The sequence below is a fragment of the Rana temporaria genome, chromosome 4 (genome assembly GCF_905171775.1).
Source record: "Rana temporaria chromosome 4, aRanTem1.1, whole genome shotgun sequence".
Lineage (NCBI taxonomy): Eukaryota > Metazoa > Chordata > Amphibia > Anura > Ranidae > Rana > Rana temporaria.
The window spans coordinates 166,423,174-166,445,984 of NC_053492.1; the positions used below are offsets into that span (position 1 = coordinate 166,423,174).

General features: G+C 40.8%; 1 protein-coding gene across 1 annotated transcript in view; it reads left to right on the forward strand.

The window, feature by feature from the left end:
- Window positions 1-22,811, forward strand: part of SERPINI1 (serpin family I member 1) — a 103,708-nt gene that overhangs the window by 37,757 nt on the left and 43,140 nt on the right. Inside the window, exons 4-5 of the mRNA XM_040349307.1 lie at window positions 7,009-7,203; window positions 20,081-20,285. Of these exons, the coding sequence (XP_040205241.1) occupies window positions 7,009-7,203; window positions 20,081-20,285 (400 nt within the window). The remainder of the gene's footprint in view (window positions 1-7,008; window positions 7,204-20,080; window positions 20,286-22,811) is intronic.

Genomic DNA, 22,811 nt, shown 5'->3' on the forward strand with positions numbered 1-22,811 from the left:
AAATACTGACCCATGTGCCACTGTCGCATGACATAAAAAAAAGTATCGGTGTCGGGGAGTACTTGAAAAAAAATATTGGTACTTGTACGTGTGCGTATGTATGTATGTATGTGTGTGTGTGTGTGTGTGTGTGTGTGTGATTATTTATATATATATATATATATATATATATATATACAGTGAGGAAAATAAGTATTTGAACACTCTGCTATTTTGCAAGTTCTCCCACTTGGAAATCATGGAGGGGTCTGAAATTGTTATTGTAGGTGCATGTCCACTGTGAGAGACATAATCAAAAAAAAATAATCCAGAAATCACAATATATGATTTTTTTTAACTATTTATTTGTATGATACAGCTGCAAATAAGTATTTGAACACCTGAGAAAATCAATGTTAATATTTGGTACAGTAGCCTTTGTTTGCAATTACAGAGGTCAAACGTTTCTTGTAGTTTTTCACCAGGTTTGCACACACTGGAGAAGGGATTTTGGCCCACTCCTCCACACAGATCTTCTCTAGATCAGTCAGGTTTCTGGGCTGTCGCTGAGAAACACAGAGTTTGAGCTCCCTCCAAAGATTCTCTATTGGGTTTAGGTCTGGAGACTGGCTAGGCCACGCCAGAACCTTGATATGCTTCTTACAGAGCCACTCCTTGGTTATCCTGGCTGTGTGCTTCGGGTCATTGTCATGTTGGAAGACCCAGCCTCGACCCATCTTCAAAGCTCTAACTGAGGGAAGGAGGTTGTTGCCCAAAATCTCGCAATACATGGCCCCGGTCATCCTCTCCTTAATACAGTGCAGTCGCCCTGTCCCATGTGCAGAAAAACACCCCCAAAGCATGATGCTACCACCCCCATGCTTCACAGTAGGGATGGTGTTCTTGGGATGGTACTCATCATTCTTCTTCCTCCAAACACGGTTAGTGGAATTATGACCAAAAAGTTCTATTTTGGTCTCATCTGACCACATGACTTTCTCCCATGACTCCTCTGGATCATCCAAATGGTCATTGGCAAACTTAAGACGGGCCTTGACATGTGCTGGTTTAAGCAGGGGAACCTTCCGTGCCATGCATGATTTCAAACCATGACGTCTTAGTGTATTACCAACAGTAACCTTGGAGACGGTGGTCCCAGCTCTTTTCAGGTCATTGACCAGCTCCTCCCGTGTAGTCCTGGGCTGATTTCTCACCTTTCTTAGGATCATTGAGACCCCACGAGGTGAGATTTTGCATGGAGCCCCAGTCCGAGGGAGATTGACAGTCATGTTTAGCTTCTTCCATTTTCTAATGATTGCTCCAACAGTGGACCTTTTTTCACCAAGCTGCTTGGCAATTTCCCCGTAGCCCTTTCCAGCCTTGTGGAGGTGTACAATTTTGTCTCTAGTGTCTTTGGACAGCTCTTTGGTCTTGGCCATGTTAGTAGTTGGATTCTTACTGATTGTATGGGGTGGACAGGTGTCTTTATGCAGCTAATGACCTCAAACAGGTGCATCTAATTTAGGATAATAAATGGAGTGGAGGTGGACATTTTAAAGGCAGACTAACAGGTCTTTGAGGGTCAGAATTCTAGCTGATAGACAGGTGTTCAAATACTTATTTGCAGCTGTATCATACAAATAAATAGTTAAAAAATCATAAATTGTGATTTCTGGAATTTTTTTTTTTGATTATGTCTCTCACAGTGGACATGCACCTACGATGACAATTTCAGACCCCTCCATGATTTCCAAGTGGGAGAACTTGCAAAATAGCAGGGTGTTCAAATACTTATTTTCCTCACTGTATATATATAAACACACACACACACACACATTAATTATATATATATATATATATATATATATATATATATATATATATATATATATATATATATATATATATATATATATATATATATATATAATCTCTATCTATCTCTAACTTTTTTTACTATATACTGTACTGTGGAGCGTTTAGACAAGCTGCTGTGTGGTGCCAAATAGCAGTTCAGCTAATATATCATTGGATCAGGAACACGTGAGCTTAAACCTTGCTGCAACAATATGTCTAACAGCACTAAAGGTGTTGCTGCACTTTAAGTGGCTCTTGTGTAAAGCTGCATTTGCTTTTTAAGGAACTTTTTCATAATGTTGCAGTTGCACTTTAAGAGACTCCTTCATTCATATAAGCTGCCTAGTTTCTGGTTTAGACCCCAGTTTGACTCCTTTTATTTTTCCATTTATAAAACAATTTAGTTGTTGGGTTTCCTGAACATAGAGTTCCCAGTTCCCCATGCTTTACAGTTATCGCTGTGGCTTTTGAGCATTGTAATAATGACATTATCTCCAGAAGCTGGAGAACCACAAACAAGCTGTCTTGAAACTTGCGTGTAAGATTACCGTGCTGTCAGCCACATTGCACATGTAGATAAGGGATTGGTTGGGAACTAGTTAACACTTTTATCTGTCAGGCTGACAGAAATGTCTTTCAAAAACCCCCAAGGAAAGGGATCTTGACATGTTGTTGCGAGATGGAGATGCAGGTCAGTGAACAAGGCTGAATAGATTGTAAAGAACTGAGCGAAAATCTGCTGAGTTATGGTACACTCGGATGTGCAGTTCGCAAAATAAAGTCATTTTCTACTTTGGGGGGGGAAGCATATCTAAACCCAATATATGGCAGCTGCATTTATTCCAGGCCTTGTTTTCATTTGATTCTGCTACAACCTGTTTTTTTTGTCCTTGCTCACTTGGTTTAGATTATGGAACACTTTTCTCTTTTCTGTATTTCCATAATATAGAAGGGGTTCTAAAGTGGTATTAATCCCAAAATAAAAAAAAAATATTATGTTGCAGCTTACCAATTGTTGAAGTGATGGCTGCATTTGTTTTTCTATTTTAATTTTTTCCATTATTTATTTTTATCTTGTTAATCTGACCAGTAAGTGAATTTGTTCAATGGATCAAGCTGTCCAACATAAAAAGGCAATTGGAGTGTTGAGGTTAATCATGGACAGGGGTGCTTACAATTATATGTGTATATTCTTTTACGCAAATCCTTTATTCCAAAAGTTACCATAACTACTTAAAATGTATTAGGCCTCGTACACACGATAGGATAGCCAGAGGACAACGGTCTGAAGGACCGTTTTCATCGGTCCAAACCGATCGTGTGTGGGCCCCATAGGTTATTTAACCTTCGGTTAAAAAAAAAGGAACTTGCTATATAATTTAACCGATGGACGCCTAACCGATAGGTCAAAACCCATCGTTAGTATGCAAAAGCATCGGTTAAAAACCTGCGCATGCTCAAAATCAAGTCGACGCATGCTTGGAAGCATTGAACTTCGTTATTTTCAGCACGTCGTTGTGTTTTACGTCACCGCGTTTTGACACGATCGGTTGTTTAACCGACGGACCATCTGTCAGCTTCATCGGTTAACCTAAGGCAACGGTCCTTCAGACCGTTGTTCTCTGGCTATCCTATCGTGTGTACGAGGCCTCAGCTGGAGCAGCTTTAATTTGTTAGATGGGCTAGAAGATTTAGATGGACTTGACTAACACTATCCTCCCCCCAGACTGATACTGCTGCTCTCCAAAAGTGTCTCTATTGCTTCTAAATCCAGAGTGGAGACATCCTTTAAACTGCCCATAAATGGATCATAATTTTGTCTGGTTCAAAAGGCATCAGCTAAATTTTGATAGCATATATGTTCCTATTCCAGGACAGTCAATCTAATGATCGACTTCTCGTAAATTGGCATGTTGGAACATTTTCCTTTGATCAGTGCTGCAGCAAATCAGCTAGAGTCCCTGCTGTTAGAATACAATAAGGCCCCTTTCAGAAACGTCCGTCTGTCCATTTCCATCCGACTGTCATCCGAGCCACCAGACAGCTTGGGAACGGATCTTCCATTTGTCTGTTTTTAGCAGATCGGATGTCGGCGGGTGTCAACAGACACATGTCCATTGATTTCTGCCATAAAGGGCAATGGATGGTCCGATCCGGTCTCCCTAAAAAAATGAACAGATGGACCAGATTCGTCTGCCCGTGTGAAAGGGACCTAATGCAGCAGGGAGAATTCCTCCATATGGGAATCCGTTCAGTTTTATTTTTATTTTTTTCAATCAGCCAGCTGACTAATTGAATAAAACTGATACATGTATGGCCAGTCTAATGCCCCATACACACGGTCTAAAAAATCGGACGAAAAATACAGCTTTTGAAGCGGACGAACGATAATCAGATCGGTGGTACAGATCTTTCGAGAACTGATTAAGACAGTACATTATAATATCTGATCGAAAAAAACACAAAAAGTTTTCTTGTGTGATACCAGATCATACGATTTTAATTTAATCGGTAGAGTTGTCGTCCAAAAATACATTAGAAATACACTACAACACATGACCTTACTTCCGATTTTTAGTTTTTTTTTATTCTGTCGTACGAGAATTTTCTTAACTTTTGTAACTTCTCAATTTTCGATACTAGCATGCAAAAAAAAAAAAGACTATCTGTCATCTATTTTTCAGATCATGTGTATGGGCCGCTAGACTGGAAGGGTGTTGTTGGTGGGATCATGGGGTAAAAATGGGGAAAAGTCCCAACAAAAAAGGCCATCACATTTTGAAGATTGATGAGCTGCAGTATATTGGCTTTTGGGTTTAATACCACTAAGTATGCACAAAGAAGAACTTGGTCAGGAATTATGACAGTGCTTTGGATTTCAGTATAACAGAGGCACTTTGTCAGCTCATTACAGGAAGTAAGGAGCACAGTGGATTTCTTGTATAATCAACAGAAATTGTGTTGCAATTTGCAAACTGATGTAACAAAGCTCTTTTAATGGTGTGTGTATAACAGACTAAGCCTAGGTTCACATTGGAGCGATTTGTCATGCGATTTGAGAAATCAAATCGCATGACAAGTCGCAGCCTATTGGCGGCAATGGCACTGTTCCAATCGGTGCGACACCGATTTTGCGGTGCCCCACCGATTTGCAAAAGTATTTCCTGCACTACTTTTGCCGATTTCAGGTGCGATTTCTATAGACATCTGTGTATGAAGCCACACAAATGTCTATCAAGTAGCACCTGAAATCGCGCTGACCTTGCTACTTTGAAATCGCGCCTACTTCAAGCAAAGTAGCACGATTTCAAAGTAGCATCAGTGTGAACCAGGGCTCAAGGACAAAATCGGATTTTCCGACAACAAATGTGTGATGCCAGGGTTTTGTCAGATAATCCGACCGTTTGTACACTCCATCGGACATTTGTCGGAATTTCCGACAACAACTGTAGGATAGCATGCTTTAAAATTTTCCGACAACAAATGTGTCTTGTCGGATTATCCGATTTGCATGTACACAAGTCGTTGGGAAAAAAATCCAAAGTACAAACACGCATGCTCCAAAATCTATACAGCGGTGATCAGTGTTTGTAACTCCCGCCAAAGCCGCACCGATCACCGCTGACTTCCCTGTATCCTCCTTCAGTCCATAAGTACCGTAAATAAGAGAAAGAGGATTGTTGTCAAGGTGTACATATTTTTGTTATTATGAATACACAGGAAGAAAATGCATTCCCTTCAATTCCAGATATTTAAAATTGGGAAATGATTTTAATTAAAATAAATTAATTTTATTTAAATTAATAAATTTTATATATATATATATATATATATATATATATATATATATATATATATATATATATATATATATATATATATATATATATATATATATAAACATTTTTTTTTAAAAGGAGTATTTATTTTGTGTGTGTGTGTGTGTGTGTGTGTTTGTTTGTTATTTTTTTTGTTACCACAGGTCACCAACAAGTTTCTCTTGTTTATCGGAAATTTATCATAGAGTGTTTGGAGTTGCACACCTGCCGAGCAGCTACCATGAGCAATGATGGCGGAGACATGTGTGGACCTCCAGAACCTCTAGTTGCTGTTGGACACTTTTTTTTATTTTTTCCCTGAATTTAGTAACTTCTAAGTAACTGCCCAAAAGAAACAAATGATACTACTAAAACAAAAAAAAGCCCATATCTAGAACTTGTATCCCTGCTTTTTCGAACATGAACTAATCGAGTGTGGATACTGTGGGCCACAGATGTTTGCTAACTTTTGAACAGCAGCCCCAGAGTTTTGATGGCTGTATGTCTTAAAAAATGTTTATTTGATATCTTGTGCTAGTACAGTTAAGGGGTGTGTGTGTGTTTTTTTTTTTCCTTTTTTTTTTTTTTTTTTTTTTTTTTTTTATGTAGCTCATTGTCCCTGCGATTGTCATATGCATTTTGTTATTCTTGGCCTTCTCTCTTCCTAATATTCCCCTAGCCACAACTGTTTTTGACCACTAGGAATCAGACTGTCACTAGCCCTATTACTCTCAATGCTTTGAATAAAACTTTGGGCTATGCAATAAATGAAAGCCTCATACACACGATCGGATTATCCAATGGGAATTGTGTGATGATAGGCTATTTTTATGCTCGTTCAGACAATTGTCAGATTTTCCGCCAACAAATGTGGGATAGCATGCTTTAACTTGTCTGCCAACAAATGTGTTTTGTCGGATTATCCGATCGTGTGTACACAAGTCCATTGGACAAAACGCCAAAATACAAACACGCATGCTCAGAAGCAATGCTAACCATAACACAACATTGGCAGAAGTTGCCCAAAGGGTGGCACTAAAGAGCTGAAAAAACACGAATTTTTGTGTTTGTTGGCTGACAATTCTTTGCCGTTTTTTGTATGCAAAGCAAGTTCATGGCAAACGCCCTTCGGACAAAAGTCCTACGCTTTGTCCGCAGACAATCCTCTCGTGTACCAGGCTTAAGATGCTTTTAAAGTTGTCTAGTCATTGAAAGTACTCAAAATCGCTACCTTTCTCTTGGTTTAATACATGGGATTATTGGAGAAAATGTAGTGCTTCTAGTGAATTTTGCAAATCTTGAAAGTGACACAATAACTGTGCTGTTGTCAAATGTGCTTTTTTTTATCCAACAGATCGCATACACAATCTTTTCTCTGCTGAAGACTTCACTGAGCTTACAAAGCTGGTTCTCGTCAATGCTATCTATTTTAAGGGCAACTGGAAATCCCAGTTCAGACCTGAAAACACTAGAACATTTTCTTTCACTAAAGATGATGAGAGTGAAGTGCAGATCCCAATGATGTACCAGAAAGGAGAATTTTATTATGGTAAGTTTAATGGTAATTGCCTTTTTATTAGCCCTTAAAATTTTCCCAAGTATTTCAACTCGACAATTCTAAGCTTTATTTACAATGTAACAGGACGCCCATGATTGTAAAATAAAAACACAAAGTGGCTGGTATCGTGTTTCCCCTGAAAATAAGACGTAGTCCGAAAATAAGCCGTAGCGGGATTTCGACGCAAGATCGAAATATAAGCCATACCCCCGAAAATAAGACGTAGTGATGGCGTGTCGAATCCCCGAAAATAAGACGTAGTGATGGCGTGTCGTATGCGTAGCGGCGCGGAGAGGTAAACAAGACGTGATAGGCGTACTGTATTGGTGCGGAGCTCAGGAGCTGTAAAGAAGTCGTGCAGCCCTTCTTATCTGCTCCACTGTATCTCCACGGCAGCCCCATAAATACGGTAAGGTCGGCTCCCCCTGTCAGGTGAAAGTGAAAGTAAAAAGTCTCCTCAGTGAAGTGACCAAGTGAGGAGAAGGACGCTCTGTACTCAGGGGAAGAAGTAAAGCTTCTCCCCAGCACTGACCAGCAACAGTCTCCCACACAAACACCAGAGGATAGTTGAATAAATGTAGATTGTTGTACCATACTTGCCGGTAATAAAAATAAGACATCCCCCGAAAATAAGCCATAGTGTGATTTCTTGAGGAAAAATAAATATAAGACGGTGTCTTATTTTCGGGGAAACACGGTAGTCATCAGCTCCTTGGCTAGTTTCTTCAGCACTAGATCTTTGATTGGGGATTATCAGTTAGTCCATCTAATCTTGACCTGTAAATTGGCAGTCGGATATGTGTTTTAAATAACCAGTCATCTTGGGGGTACGTATTGAAATAAGCACAAATGAATGAGCTGTATTGCCAGTCTTTTGGTAGGAAAGACTATTCACGTATATGACTTTCAATTATATGTTTAGCCGCTTTCTTGGCATTCATCTTTAATTGTGCTGTCATCAAAATATATCATTCCATCTTGCACATTTTTACATATTTACCTGCATAAGCATTTCTAAACCTCTAAATGTGATTTTATTTTTTTTAAATTTTTTTTTTACTTATTTGAGCTTCATGGCTTTTGTGATGAGGAAATCTGTAATTTGCATGCAAATTCAGGAGAGAATGGATGGGGTAATTGTCTTTGCGGACTGGACAAGCTTCCGAATTGATTTATCATTGGGGTAGAGATTGTTAGCACCAGATTTGCTTTTGTTTAATCAGCTAAATGTCATAAATATTGGATTTATAAGGGGACGATAAATTGTGTGAGGAAGAATTATAGCAGACAGTCTTTACAACAGCCAAACAAATTAACTTTTTCAACTTGTGTACTTCACAAACTGAATGTAAGAACTAATCTGATGGGGATACAAGCTAGTTCTTCCACAACTTTGAACTGCATTTATAATTGTTATATACAGTTGTGCTCAAAAGTTTGCATACCCTGGCAGAAATCATAAAATGTTGGCATTGATATTGAAAATGACTGTCCCTTTTTTTTTTTTTTTTTTTTTTTTTTTGGATAGTGATCATATGAAGCCATTTATTATCACATAATTATTTGTCTCCTTTTAAAATCCTAATGAAAAACAGAAATCACCCAAATGGCCTTGATCAAAAGTTTCCATCCCCTGGAATGTTTTAGCCTTGGTACAGACACAAAAGGTGACGCACACAGGTTTAAATGGCAATTAAAGGTTAATTTCCCACATCTGTGGCTTTTTAAATTGCATTTAGTGTGTGTGTGTGTGTGTGTGTGTGTAAATAGTCAATTAGTTTGTTGGCTCTCACGTAGATGCACTGAGCAGGCTAGATACTGAGTCTTGGGTAGCAGAAAAGAACTGTCAAAAGACCTGCCTAACAAGGTAATGGAACTTTTTAAAGATGGAAAAGGATATAAAAAGAAATTCCAAAAAAGTAATATGCAAGTCCAGTACTGTTCAGTCACTTATCAAGAAGTGGAAAATTTGGGGATCTCTTGATACCAAGCCAAGGTCAAGTAAACCAAGAAAGATTGCAGCCGCAACTGCTAGACGAATTGTTCAGGATACAAAGAAAAACCCACAGGTAACCTCAGGAGAAATACAGGCTGCTCTGGAAAGACAGTGTGGTTGTTTTTAAGAAGCACAGTACAATGATACTTGAACAAAAATTAACTGCATAGTCAAGTTGCCAGAAGAAGCCTTTACTGTGCCAATGCCACAAAAAAGCCAATATGCACAATAAACACCAAACAATATGCACAACACCACGTTGACATGCCTCATTGAGCTTTTTTTGTGGCAAAGGCTTCCTTCTGGTAGCTCAACCATGCAGCTTTTTGTGCAAGTATTGTTGAATTGTGTTTCTTAAAAACAACCACACCGTCTCTTTGGAGAGCAGCCTGTATTTATCCTGTGGTTACCTGTGGGTTTTTCTTTGTATATTGAACAATTCTTCTGGCAGTTGTGGCTGCAGTCTTTCTTAGTCTACCTGACATTGGCTTGGTATCAAGAGATCCCTGAATTTTCTACTTCTTTTTAACATTTAAAGTTTATTGAAAAAAAAGATTTGTATACAGTTATGGAAAACGAACCAGTGGAATCATATATCGTAATAATGACAAAATGAACAATAAACAATATCATCCATAGTAGTAGGTAGTTGCTATCTAATCATTATGGGCTATAGATGGTTTTCTATGACCCCAAGTTGGCGATGAGTTACAACACCTACAGTTAAAGCGGAGGTTCGATGATTTTTTTTTTTTCATTTTGTTTAAAAGTCAGCAGCTACAAATACTGCAGCTGCTTACTTTTAAAAGTATGACACTTACCTGTTCAGTGTGCCCACGATATCGGCACCCGAAGCCGAGCTATCGCCGCCATCTTCGGTAAGGGAATTAGGAAGTGAAGCCTTGTGGCTTCACTTCCTGGTTCCCTACTGCGCATGCGAGACTCGTATTCCCAATCCAAATGGTCCCTGCTGTCTTCTGGGACCTGTCTATCCCAGAAGACAGCGGGGGGATGGGAAGTGGCGTAGATACCCACAAGATAATGCGGCTATCTATGGCCGGAAGTGGGAGCAAATACCTGTATTAAACAGGTATCTGCTCCCCCCTGAAAGGTGCCAAATGTGACACCGGAGGGGGGGAGGGTTCTGAAAAGTGGAAGTTTAAATTTTTGGGTGGAACTCCGCTTTAAGTAACAACATTTCTGAGTACTATATATGCAAAGAGGTTAAGCATGAAGGAGAAAGTGAGAACTAGAAGGAAATGAGTAGGAAAAAGAAGGAAGAAGTCGTTGCCCTGCAAGGGGACTGTGAGAGTTCATAGGATGCGCGTGGAAGTTACCAGGTATCATCTGCCAAAGATTGCAACCAATATCCGGGAAAAAAATTAATTGGAATCGGATTGAGCAGTACATGTTTTAAGCTCCAGGGAAGGATATGAGGAAACAGACTAAAGATGGAGCAGCCTCTAGAGTTGGGGGTTCTAGACCCAGGTAAGGATGTGATCATCTTATCAGTTTCTTTTAATCTTGAGAGTATTTATAAATGAACCGCAGAGACCAAGTTTTGTGGTATCGGTTAACATTTTCATTAGATTGCGCCACAGTATCCTCCATCTCGCATATATAGGAGATCTTGTGCAACCAATCTTTCATTGTAGGAATATTTGTAGATTTCTAGTACAACGGAATGAGAGATTTAACCGCATTTTATTAAATGCCTAGAGAGGGAGTTGTTGTACTTCCTGAAAGAGAATTTTCAGATGTGTATCAGACAGCATGCCACATCGAGCGTGAGCTTGGTCTCCATGATTTGATAAATAATCTCCTTTACCTTCGACCAAAATGGTACCAGCCGGTCACAATGCCACCAGATATGTAACATAGTACCCTTTTCTTTATTGCATCTCCAGCATACATTGGGCGACTGGGGATACCATTTGTGTATTTTCTCTGGAGTAGCATAGGCCCGGATTCACAAAGCACTTGCGCCGACGTATCTCTACATACGCCGCGTAAGTGCAAATATGCGCCGTCGTATCTGTGCGCCGTGCCCACAAAACTAATATACGCCTAAAAACAGGCTTCATCCGACCGACGTAACTTGCCTACGCCGGCGTAGAGTGGGCGCATATTTACACTGCATTTGTCGCTCCCATTGATTTTCTATTCACATATCCGACGCAGTGCGCGTAAAGTCATACATCCGGCGTAAAGTTATGCCCCATAAAGGAGGCGTAACTCAGCAGAATCCATGCAAAGGGCTGCACCAGGGAACTCAAGCCGATGTGTTTTACGTAGGACGTGAATATGACTAGGCGTAGGTTACGTTCACGCCGTAGGCAGTGATCTGACGTATCTTAGGCAGTTGTTCCGACGTGATTGTGAGCATGCGCACTGAGATGCGCCCACGGGACGGTGCATGCGCAGTTGGCGATACGTATCTGTCTGGCGCTCGGCACATCATTTTGCATGGGGTCACGCCTCATTAGCATGGCTCACGCCCACTTCCACCGACTTAAGCCTTGGAAACCCAGCGCATATTTGGAAGCACTGGCTTTGTGAATTCAGTGCTTGCCTCTCTGCGTCGGCGTAGCGTAAAGGAGATACGCTATGGTGGCATAAATATGCACCAGTGTCTGTGAATCCGGGCCATATTCAATAATCTCTTTTTATATCCTTTATATCCATTACTTTATTATGCAGGTCTTTTGACAGTTAGGGGCAGATCCTCAAAGAAATTACGCCGGCGTATCACTTGATACGCCACGTAATTTCAAATTTTGCGCGTCGTATCTTTGTTTTGGTATCCACAAAACAAGATATGACGGCATCAGTGTTAGATCCGACAAGCGTACGCCTTAGTATGCCATCGGATCTTAGATGCAATTTTTCTGCGGCCGATAGGTGGCGTTCCCGTCGTATTCCGTGTCGAGTATGCAAATTAGCCATTTCCGGCGATCCACGGACGTACGAGCGGGCGTCGCATTTTTTTACGTCGTTTCCATTCGACTTTTTCCGGCGTATAGTTAAAGCTGCTATATGGTGGCGTACTCAATGTTAAGTATGGCCGTCGTTCCCGCAGATAATTTTGAAAATTTTACGTTGTTTGGGTAAGTCGTCCGTGAATGGGGCTGGACGCCATTTACGTTCACGTCAAAACCAATGACGTCCTTGCGACGTCATTTAGCGCAATGCACGGCAAAATTTTTTAGGGACGGCGCAGTTCGTTCGGTGCGGGGACGCGCTTCATTTAAATGAAACACGCCCCCTACCCGCCGCATTTAAATTCCGCTCCCTTACGCCGCGAGAAATGCACTACGCCGCCGTAACTTACGGCGCAAATTCGTTGATTCAAACTAAGCCTAAGTAAGTTACAGTGGCGTAGCGTATCTGACATACGCTGCGCCCGGCGCAGATCTATGTGGATCTGCCCCTTAGTCTCTGCTCCAAATGGCTCTGTATCTAACCAGCTCAGTGCATTCACATGAGAGCTAACAAACTCATTGACTATTTATACACAGACACTAATTGCAATTTAAAAAGCCACAGATGTGGGAAACTCGCCTATTCCAGGGTATGTAAACTTTTGATCAGGGCCATTTGGGTGATTTCTGTTATTTATCATTTAAAAAGGAGCCAAACAACTATGTAATAATAAATGGCTTCATATGATCTCTATCCTTAAATAAAAGAGTGTGTGTGTGTGTGTGTGTGTGTGTGTGTTTTTGTTATTTTTTTGGTGGCAAAATGGCAAAATTTCATGATTTCTGACAAGGTATGGAAATGTTTGCACACAACTATAAATATACTTCTAAAACTTTCAGATTGTTACTCTCTCCTCATAGGATTACCCTTACATAGGGTATTCCCCTTCAGTCCATCATGAATGTTGCTGCCAGACTCATCCTTCTTACCAGCTTTTCAGTGTCTGCTACCCCTCTCTGCCAATCCCTTCATTGGCTGCCACTCACCCAATGAATTAATTTAAAAATGCTGACAATAACTTACAAAGCCATCCATAACTCGGCCCCCCGGCTACATCACTAACCTAGTTTCAACATACCAATCAATTTGTTGTCTTCATTCCTCCCAAAACCTCCTACTCTCTAGTTCCAATATTTCCTCCTCCCATGCTCGCCTCCATTATGTTTGAGTCTCTCACATCTTATGGAACTCCCTAACCAAATCTGTCTAGCCATCTTCTACTCTGTCCGTTTTTTATAGGCGATCTCTAAAAACCCTTCTATTCAGAGAAGCCTATTGTGCCTCTACCTAACAACTGTATTTCCGCTTTATCCATCAGCTCATCCCCAACAATTTATTACCCTTTTGGATGATTTGATCCTCCCTTTTAGATTGTAACCTCTAATGCACAGGACCCTTTGGTTCTTCCTGTATTGAATTTAATTGTAACTTTACTGTCTGCCCCCGTGTTATAAAGTGCTGTGCAAACTGTTGGTGCTATGTGTATATATAACCTGTATTAAAATAATTGCTACTGACAGCTGGATTCTGAAAGTCTCGCATGTCCCTGGCAAATCAAAGTGGACCTTCCATGAAAATGAAAGGTACGCTTTATTCAAATTCCTTCCCCCATGCCTGCTAAGGCTCTTAAAAGCTTTTGCAAAAAAATACCAAGGCCTTGGCTTCTAACATTTCCAGGAAGCCTTACTGCCACCTTCTTAAAAGCTGAGCACTGGAAATTTATTTTTTAAATGTGTCTATTGGTTATTTAAAGTGGAAGTTCCGTCAAAATCTTACTAAGGCTGAACCTATTCTTACCCCCATTCAGAGACTATTATATCTCTCCAAGTTCTTTGAGCTGTGTCTAACTGTCCTCCCATCTGATGGTTCCAGGTATAATCACACTTGGTAGAGCCAGCAGCATGACTGCAAGGGGGTCAATCTGGCCACCCCTTTAATGGCAGCATTACCACCACCAACGTAAGGGGCATTTTCTCAGTGACCCCTGATGGACTAATCTTACAAAGGGTTCCCTGAGATCTGACAATTTTTCAAGTGTTCCACGCTTATACTTCCCTATTCTAAAGCCGCTCCAGTCAGATCACATGATCAAGTCCAAGTGTCGGCTTCAGTGTAGAGGACGAACAGCTGACAACGGGTGTCCCATAGTAATCCTATGGGTGATGTCACAGCACAAGCATTAGCAGCCATTGTCCGTGATCTCTCCTCCTCACTGAAGCTGCTTCTGGTGTGATCTTGTGACCAGACCTGAGTGACTTCAGAATGGGTATAAGCATCTTTTCTTTCACAGGTTTAATGGCATAATATTAGAATGGGTGTGGGAGTAGGTTTAGCTTTGGTTAGATTTTGACTTCACTTCCACTTTAACTGTGTGGGACTTTCAGTAGAGCCAACCATGTTCAGGGAAGGCTCACTATGATTAGCTACTCAGTACTTTTTGCATTTTGAATTTGGCCAACAAATATGTCTACTATGGTGCCCCTCTCTTGACTTTTTATATTATGAGAGGAACTAGAAGATGGATATCTGTATCAACCTCCTTCAGTAAAGTATCGTCTAATACAGTTATAATATTTAAAGGGCAGTAATCCTCCACAGCTAAAGAGATATGTAGCTTCCTGATGATGTGGAAACACGAAATGCATTGAGGCTGCTCGCTCGCCCGCACTGACGTCCCTTCCGGTACGCCTGGTTCCTATCTCTGGTGTGTTGGAACGCACGCCGAGAGCTACAGGAATGGCGTGGATCCCTGCCCACAAATAAATGTAAGTGCATTACCTGGCAATTTGGCTTCCAATCTTTTATAGGCTGTATTGCGCTGTGATGAACTTTGCTTTTTTTGAGCTCCTGTCTTTGCACAAGTCCAAGGATACACCAACTGATGGTGTTATGTTATAAGGACATTTCCTCCTGGGTATCTCACCCTACTTAAGGAATTCATTTTGTATTGGCTACAGTTGTTTTCAGTTATCTGGTGAGTTTGTCATTCTCCTGCGCGGGTGATGGTGGAGCACAGATAACACGGGACACTTTCAATCACACCAATTTTTGTACATAGAATTATTTCTTTGGTGTATGGACGTTTCTTTAAAGATTTTCCGATTTTTTACTTACATTTATTTACCCAATTATGATGTGATTTCTAAAATTAAATTGTGTTATGTTTATGTACATTCACTTGAATTAGCGCCAACCTTTTATATTATCTTTTTAATTTAGATATGTTTTTGTAACCAGATTAGGGAAAAGATTATATGGGTTATTTATACAGTCACTGTAAAGAGATGCACTCTAAAGAGATACAGACCTTGGCACTTTCTTCATTGGAACACAAAAAGTGCACCAGGTTCCAGGTCATATTAACCACTTCCATACCTGGCACTTACGCAGCTTCCTGCCCAAGCCAATTTTCAGCTTTCTGCGCTGTCGCACTTTGAATGACAATTGCGCGGTCATGCTACGCTGTACCCAAACAATTTTTTTTATCATTTTGTTCCCACAAATAGAGCTTTCTTTTGGTGGTATTTGATCATTACCTCTGCGATTTTTTATTTTTTGCGCAACAACTAAAAAAAGACCGAAAATTTTGAAAAAAAATGTTTTTTTTCTTTTTTTCTATTAATTTTTTTGTAAATAAGTATGTTTTTTCTTTTTTTCTATTAATTTTTTTGTAAATAAGTATGTTTTTTCTTTTTTTTACGGGCACCGATGAGGTGGCACTGATAGACACCGATAGGAGGCGCTGGTATGCGGCACTGGGTACATATGGGTGGCACATATAGATGGGCACTGAGAAGTGGCACTGATGGAAACTGAAGGGTGGCACTGATTAATACTGAGGGGTGGCACTTGTTTGTTTACAATTTTTCCAATCGGTGCCCATTTGTGGGCACTGATTGTCATCTATTATTCATATTTTTTACATGTGGATGGCCATGGGGGATGTACCTGGCCATCCACATGTTTCCTCCAATCCTTGGTGGTCCTGGCAGCTTCCCTGTGGTCTAGTGTGGACAACCAAGGGGGGGCTGCGTTGATAAACAATCAGCGCAAACCTCAACGTCAGGAGAGCCGCCGATCAGCTCTCCTCTACTCGCGATCAACGGCTCTTCCTGTTTACATCGTGATCAGCCGTGATTGGACACGGCTGATCACGTGGTAAAGAGCCTCCGCCGGAGGCTCTTTACCGAGATCGAAGATGCAGGGTGTCCGACTGACACCCCGCACCACCGATCGCCCACGGGCGCGCACCGGCATGAAATCCTGCAGGACATCAATAGACGTCCAGGACATCAATAGACGTCCAGTCAGGATTTCACAACCACTTCCCGGACGTCAGTTGTCCATTGACTGGGCGGAAAGTGGTTAATGAACCAGTTACTCTATTTAGAATGAGTATGTGATCAGTCTAGTGAAGCAAACTGCTATTTCAAAGCAACAAGAGGTGTGAATCTGGTATGTTTGTTAAAATCCCCAACGTACAGTACATCCTGAAATTATTCACAGCGCTTCACTTTTTCCACATTTTGTTAAGTTACAGCCTTATTACTAGAATGGATTAAATTCATTATTTTCCTCAAAATTCTACAAACAATACCCTATAATGACAATGTGAAAGAAGTTTTTTGTTTTGAAATTTTTGCAAATCCTATTAAACAAAAAACAATCCCATGTACATAAGTATTTACAGCCTTTGCTCAATACTTTTGTTGAAGCATTTTTAGCACCAATTACAGCCTTATGTCTTTTTGAGTATGATGCTACAAGCTTGGCACACCTGTTTTGGGGCAGTTTCTCCCATTTTTCTTTGCAGGACCTCTTGAGCTCCATCAGGTTGGATGGGGAGCGTCAGTGCAAAGCCATTTTTAGATCTCTCTAGAGATGTTTAAGTCTGGGCTCTGGCTGACCACTCAAGGACATTCACAGAGTTGTCCCATAACCTTTCCTTTGTTATCCTGGCTGTGTGCTTTGGGTCATTTTCCTGTTGGAAGATGAACCTTTTCCCCATCTTTTGTCCAGAGCGCTCTAAAGCAGCTTTTCATCAAGGATATCCCTGTAAATTGCTGCATTCATCTTTCCCTTGACCCTGACTAGTCTCCCAGTTCCTGCCGCCAAATAATATCCCCACAGCATGATGCTGCCACCAACATGCTTCACTGTAGGGTTGGTATTGGCCAGGTGATGAGCGGTGCCTGGTTTCTTCCAGCCATTCAGGCCAAAGAGTTAAATCTTTGTTTCATCAGACCAGAGAATTTAGTTTCTCATGGTCCGAGAGTCCTTCAGGTGCCCTTTGACACATGACAGACGGGCTATCATATGCCTTTTACTAAGGGGTGGCTTCCATCTGACCACTCTACCATACATGCCTGATTAGTGGCATGCTGCAGAGATGGTTCTTCTTCTGGAATGTTCTCTTTTCTTCACAGAGAAAAGCTGGAGATCTGTCCGAGTAACCATCGCATACTTGGTCAAGAGTCCCAGTGGTTCCAAACTTCTTACGTTTACGGATTATGGAGGGCACTGTGCTTATTGGGACCTTAAATTCTGCAGAAACTTTTCTGTACCCTTCCCCAGATCTGTGCCTCGATACAATCTTTTCTTGGAGATCTAAAGTCAATTCCTCAGACTTCATGGCTTGGTTTGTGCTCTGACATGCACTGTTAACTGTGGGACCTTTTATATAGACTGGTGTGTTCCTTTGCAATTCATGTACAATCAACTGAATTTACCACAGGTGGACTCCAATCAATTTGTAGAAACATCTCAAGGATGATCAGTGGAAACAGGATGCACCTGAGCTCAATTTTGTGTGTCATGGCAAAGGCTGTTTAGCCACGCCACAAATCCCAGCGGCAATAATCTAGTGATTCCTGAGGCAGGGATTGACAACAGTGTGCGGATAGCTGCGGCCTCCAACCACCTAAAATGCAATGACCGGCTGACGATTGCTACAGCTATTTGTGGCTGTTCATATCGATGATTACCTGCTGTGATCGTGGCTGGGTGCAAACAAAGTGTGAATGCTGCCTAAGAAAACTCTTTTGTAATAAAGATCTTTTTATAGACAATTACTCTCATAAAACTACATCTGCAGGGTTACATTTTTAATTTTTTTTGTTCAGTTACATGTTTGTTATTCCATAAGGTAACCAAACAGCCACACACGTACATAATTGTTTCCTGTACCTGAAAGCATCAGTTTGCAAAGTACACACTGATTGTGTCTGATAACATCAAACAATCTATTCAGCAGGCAAGATTGTTACATTTGATTGAATCCCCTTTTTACAGTCTGGTGAGCAATGTCTCATGTAGCAGATAAAATGCTCCCATACAACACAAAATAAAAAAATGCCAGCTGGTATTCAATAGTGGTGTGTAGATAACCGGTGGCGACTGTAAGCTACCATGTTCCATGTATTCAGTGTGCATGTGTTTTTTTTTTTTTAGATTGTACCAGAAAACTAAAATTTTATTGAAATCAAACCTGTTTCTACCAGCAACTCCCAATAAATGGAAATTACACACTGAATAAATAAAAGCAAAGATGTAAAATATACTTAATCTATTTTAATTGTTGTATGGGTCATTATTTTACTACAGCCAGACAGGCAAATATAAAACACAAGTTGTTAATGTTAACCACTTCAAGCCGGCCGAACGCATATATGCAACCTCTCGGCATGTGTGCCTTCACGCCAAGTGGCTGCATTTATGCAGCCCTGTGTAAACCACTAGTTGGTGATTACCGGAAAGCTCATGATGCATACTGGGCTTACCGATCATATAACAGCCAATCACAGCAGTCGCATGCCCTGAATGCCCGCCTCCCAACTTTTAGAAACCTTCAAAGGGAGTCGGTTGGTGGGAAGGAGTTAAACATCGCTTAGAAAAACATCCTCGTTTTACCCTGAATGTTTATCTTCTCTGATTTATTTCACTGATGTTGATTGCAGGATCTCAGTGCTTCTCACCGAAATACAAATAGAACATTTATCAGATGTATCGGCTGGAAATCATAGTAAACTGTTCTTGGTCTCTGCTGAAAGTTGTCATTAAAGTGGTACTTAACTCCCCCACCCACCCCCATGTTTTTCTTTTCCTGCTCATTCGTAGCGCTCTTTAAAGCATATACTCACCCGAGAGCAAGTAAAACGTTGTCCGGTTGCAATCCCCCTGTTCATATGCCATTCAGCAGGTCCTGTGCCTCCATCTTGGTCCTTTTCTCATGGCTACCTCTTCCAGGTACAGGCAGCCAGTTACAATGACATGCTGAACCCTCCCCTTGGGTGCTCTGTGTGCTGATCTTGCAGCCTCCTTGGAAATGGTATGCAAGTTTTCCAAGAGGCTGAAGTGCCAAGTTCATGACATTCTGGCCTAGGTCGGAATGGTGGTGGGATTGCAAGTAGGCTGTCAGTCTTGCTGCCCCCTGACTGTCTGTCTGAACACTAACCTACACCCACTCTGGGCTTAACGGCTGAGGCAAAACATAAGCATCATGTTGTGCCACCACTAACTGTGACCAATGCAGTTATATAGGGCCGCACTGCAACTATGTGCAATGCACGCAATTGTATGGCAATTATATGGTAAAATCATGCAGTAAAGAAGTGACCTATCGCCTGCTCACCGTTTGTCAAACACGCAGAAGTGACAGCCCTTGCCGCCGCACATGTGAATGTGCCCTAAGATTGTAATCTGAGACAGAAACCTGGTTGAGATTGAATAGACTATGAAAGTTAGAGGGTTACTGGGATCACTTTATATCAGTATTGGTAGACTAAATAATGGCATGGTATGTTTGTAACTAAAACATGTTCTAGGGCCAGGCATTCTTTACCATTTTGCTGTCTCTTTTAGCTATTCTATGTTTCTCTCCTATTTTTACAGGAGAGTTTACTGATGGATCAAATGAGGCTGGTGGAGTTTACCAAGTACTGGAGATGCCATATGAAGGCGATGAACTTAGTCTTATGCTCCTGCTGTCCAGACAGGAAGTTCCTCTGGCAACACTTGAACCGTTAGTCAAAGCCTCTCTTATTGATGAATGGGCAAATTCTGTGAAAAAACAGAAAGTGGAAGTTTACCTGCCAAGGTAGGATCCATATTCGTATGTATAGATCTGCACACATGAATGTCACCTTTGTTTGTTTTTTATAGCTTTGGTGTATATCTATTGTTAAAATAAACCTGTTGCAGATGTGATCAATTCAAGCTTAACATGATATTAAGAGGAAAAATGTGCAAAAGGAAATTTTACTTTAAATGAAAACTGCATTGCTGTACTGCATTACAGTAGACCCAGATATAATTACAGCTGAAATTTTTAGAAAGTAAAAAAAAAAAAAATCCTATAAAAGATGAGCTCAAATACACCTCTCTTGCCTCCCCAAAACCCCTTTCACACTAAAGGCGTTTTTTCAGGCTCTAAAAATAGCGCCTGTAAAGTGCCTGAAAATCGCCTCCCCTGCAGCCCGTGTGAGAGCCTGAGTGCTCATTCACCGCCCCTGCCAATTGGAATGAATGGGCACTGCTGCCGAAGCACCTGCAAAGCGCACACAGGCGCATTTAACCCTTTCTTCGGCCGCTAGTGGGAATTAAAAACGCTCCGCTAGCAGGCAAAAAGCGCCGCTAAAACAAAGGTAAAGCAGTGCTAAAACTAATGGCGCTTTACTGCTAACGCAGCCAGCTGGCAGCGCGAAAGGGGTCTAATTGTCAGTGAGGCTGTTGGAGACTCCTGTCAATGTGGCTGGATTTTTCATTAATATACCCACACATTTTTTTTCCTGAGATTGTAGAGTATTGTACTTTATTATATATGTCAATAAGCTATTTTAAATTGCTTCTTCACTGAAAGAGTAGACAAGATTATTTTTCTTTAATGCTAGTTATCCAAGCGTGTCCACATATACACACAAAATCACTTTTCTTGTGTCTTTGCGTAAGTTAAGTAACTTTGTAACGCTTGCTACTGAAAGGCTTTTCCCTTTTTAGTTTTTATTGGTTATTTTACATACAGACAAGAAAATTACAAAACACAAGGAAACAATGTGAAACTGTCATCCAAAAACACATTGCAGCCTATGACAGACATTGTAAAACCGTGTCAAACAACGATTTGTGTAAGGACTGAAAGTTGTCCTGCTGTAATTATCAAGGCTGCCTATCATTAGGTCTTCGGACATCTATATGATTATTCTAACTTCCAACTGCTTGTGCATTTTTTTGTTTGCTGAAAGTGCCCTCTAGTATCACCTTGCGGCACCACAACACTCTAGTTCATGTTACTGTTCTTTGCAATAATGTGGTAATACACATATTTTACTACTCGTTACTGCAACATAAAGATGTAAAGCCAACTTTAAGCTTCATTTGGCCTAAGGTGCTCAAGTCCAGACAATATGTAATGTCTGCACGGATCTGTGTTGGTCTTCTAATTGATAACTGTGGCTCTGTTGGATTCTAGTACAAGATTGTACACATGGGCCTCAATTTCTTTTACAATTTGCATATTGCCCGAACCCCCCCCCCCCCCCCCCCCGTGTCGCCTTTTCTTTTTACTAACTAAATCTTGATATAGAGAAAAGTTGAAGCCCTGTCTCCAGCCTTCAGCCTAGGATCTAAGGGATCTCCATAAGGAAACAGAGTTTAAATAAAGACATAAGTATTTGTACCCACCTCAAGACAGCAGGACACATGGGAGAAAGGGTATTGATTTGTATACTTCTCTCATCTGAAAGTGCCAAGCATTTATCTTGGCTATGATTAAGGCTAACTGCCGAAACGCATAAGCCTGCAATAAAAACTAAAATTTTCGAAAGAATGAGTTGCTTCCTCTTTTTCCTCCTTTTTCTCATGTTTCGGGTGCTGGGAAGCTAGTGCACTGTTTGCTTGACGTATCAGAGATTTGGCCTGGACATTGCCTGCCTTTCTATTTTTCTTAACATTATGGGGCTGAGTGAGGAATAAAGCAAGGTGCGTATGGGCAGCTAGAAAATGTGTCAATTGGGTGACCCCTTGCTTTGCCCTGCAAGGTTAACTTTAAGCTGATGTACATATCAACATTCACATTCTCATTCAAATGTTTACTTTAAAGTACAACTAACAGCACTTTTTTTTTTTCTGCTGTAATAAATGTTTTATTTTTGTTTTTTAATCCTGTATGTGTTTTATATGTAGGATGTTCACACATTCGTATATACAGTTGTGCTCATAATTTTGCATACCCTGGCAGAATTTATTATTTCTTGGCCCTTTTTTAGAGAATATGAATGAGAACACAAACATTTCTTTCACTCGTGGTTAGTGTTTGGCTAAAGCCATTTATTATCAATCAACTGTGTTTACTCTTTTTAAATCATAATGGCAACAGAAACTACCCAAATGACCCTGATCAAAAGTTTACATACCCTGGTGATTTTGGCCTGATAACATGCACACATATTGACACAAAGGGGTTGGAATGGCTAGTAAAGGTAACCATCCTCACCTGTGATCTGTTTGCTTGTAATTAGTGTGTGTGTGTATAAAAGGTCAATGAGTTTCTGAACTCCTGACAGACCCTTGCATTTTTCATCCAGTGCTGCACTGAAGTTTCTGGATTCTGAGTCATGGGGAAAGC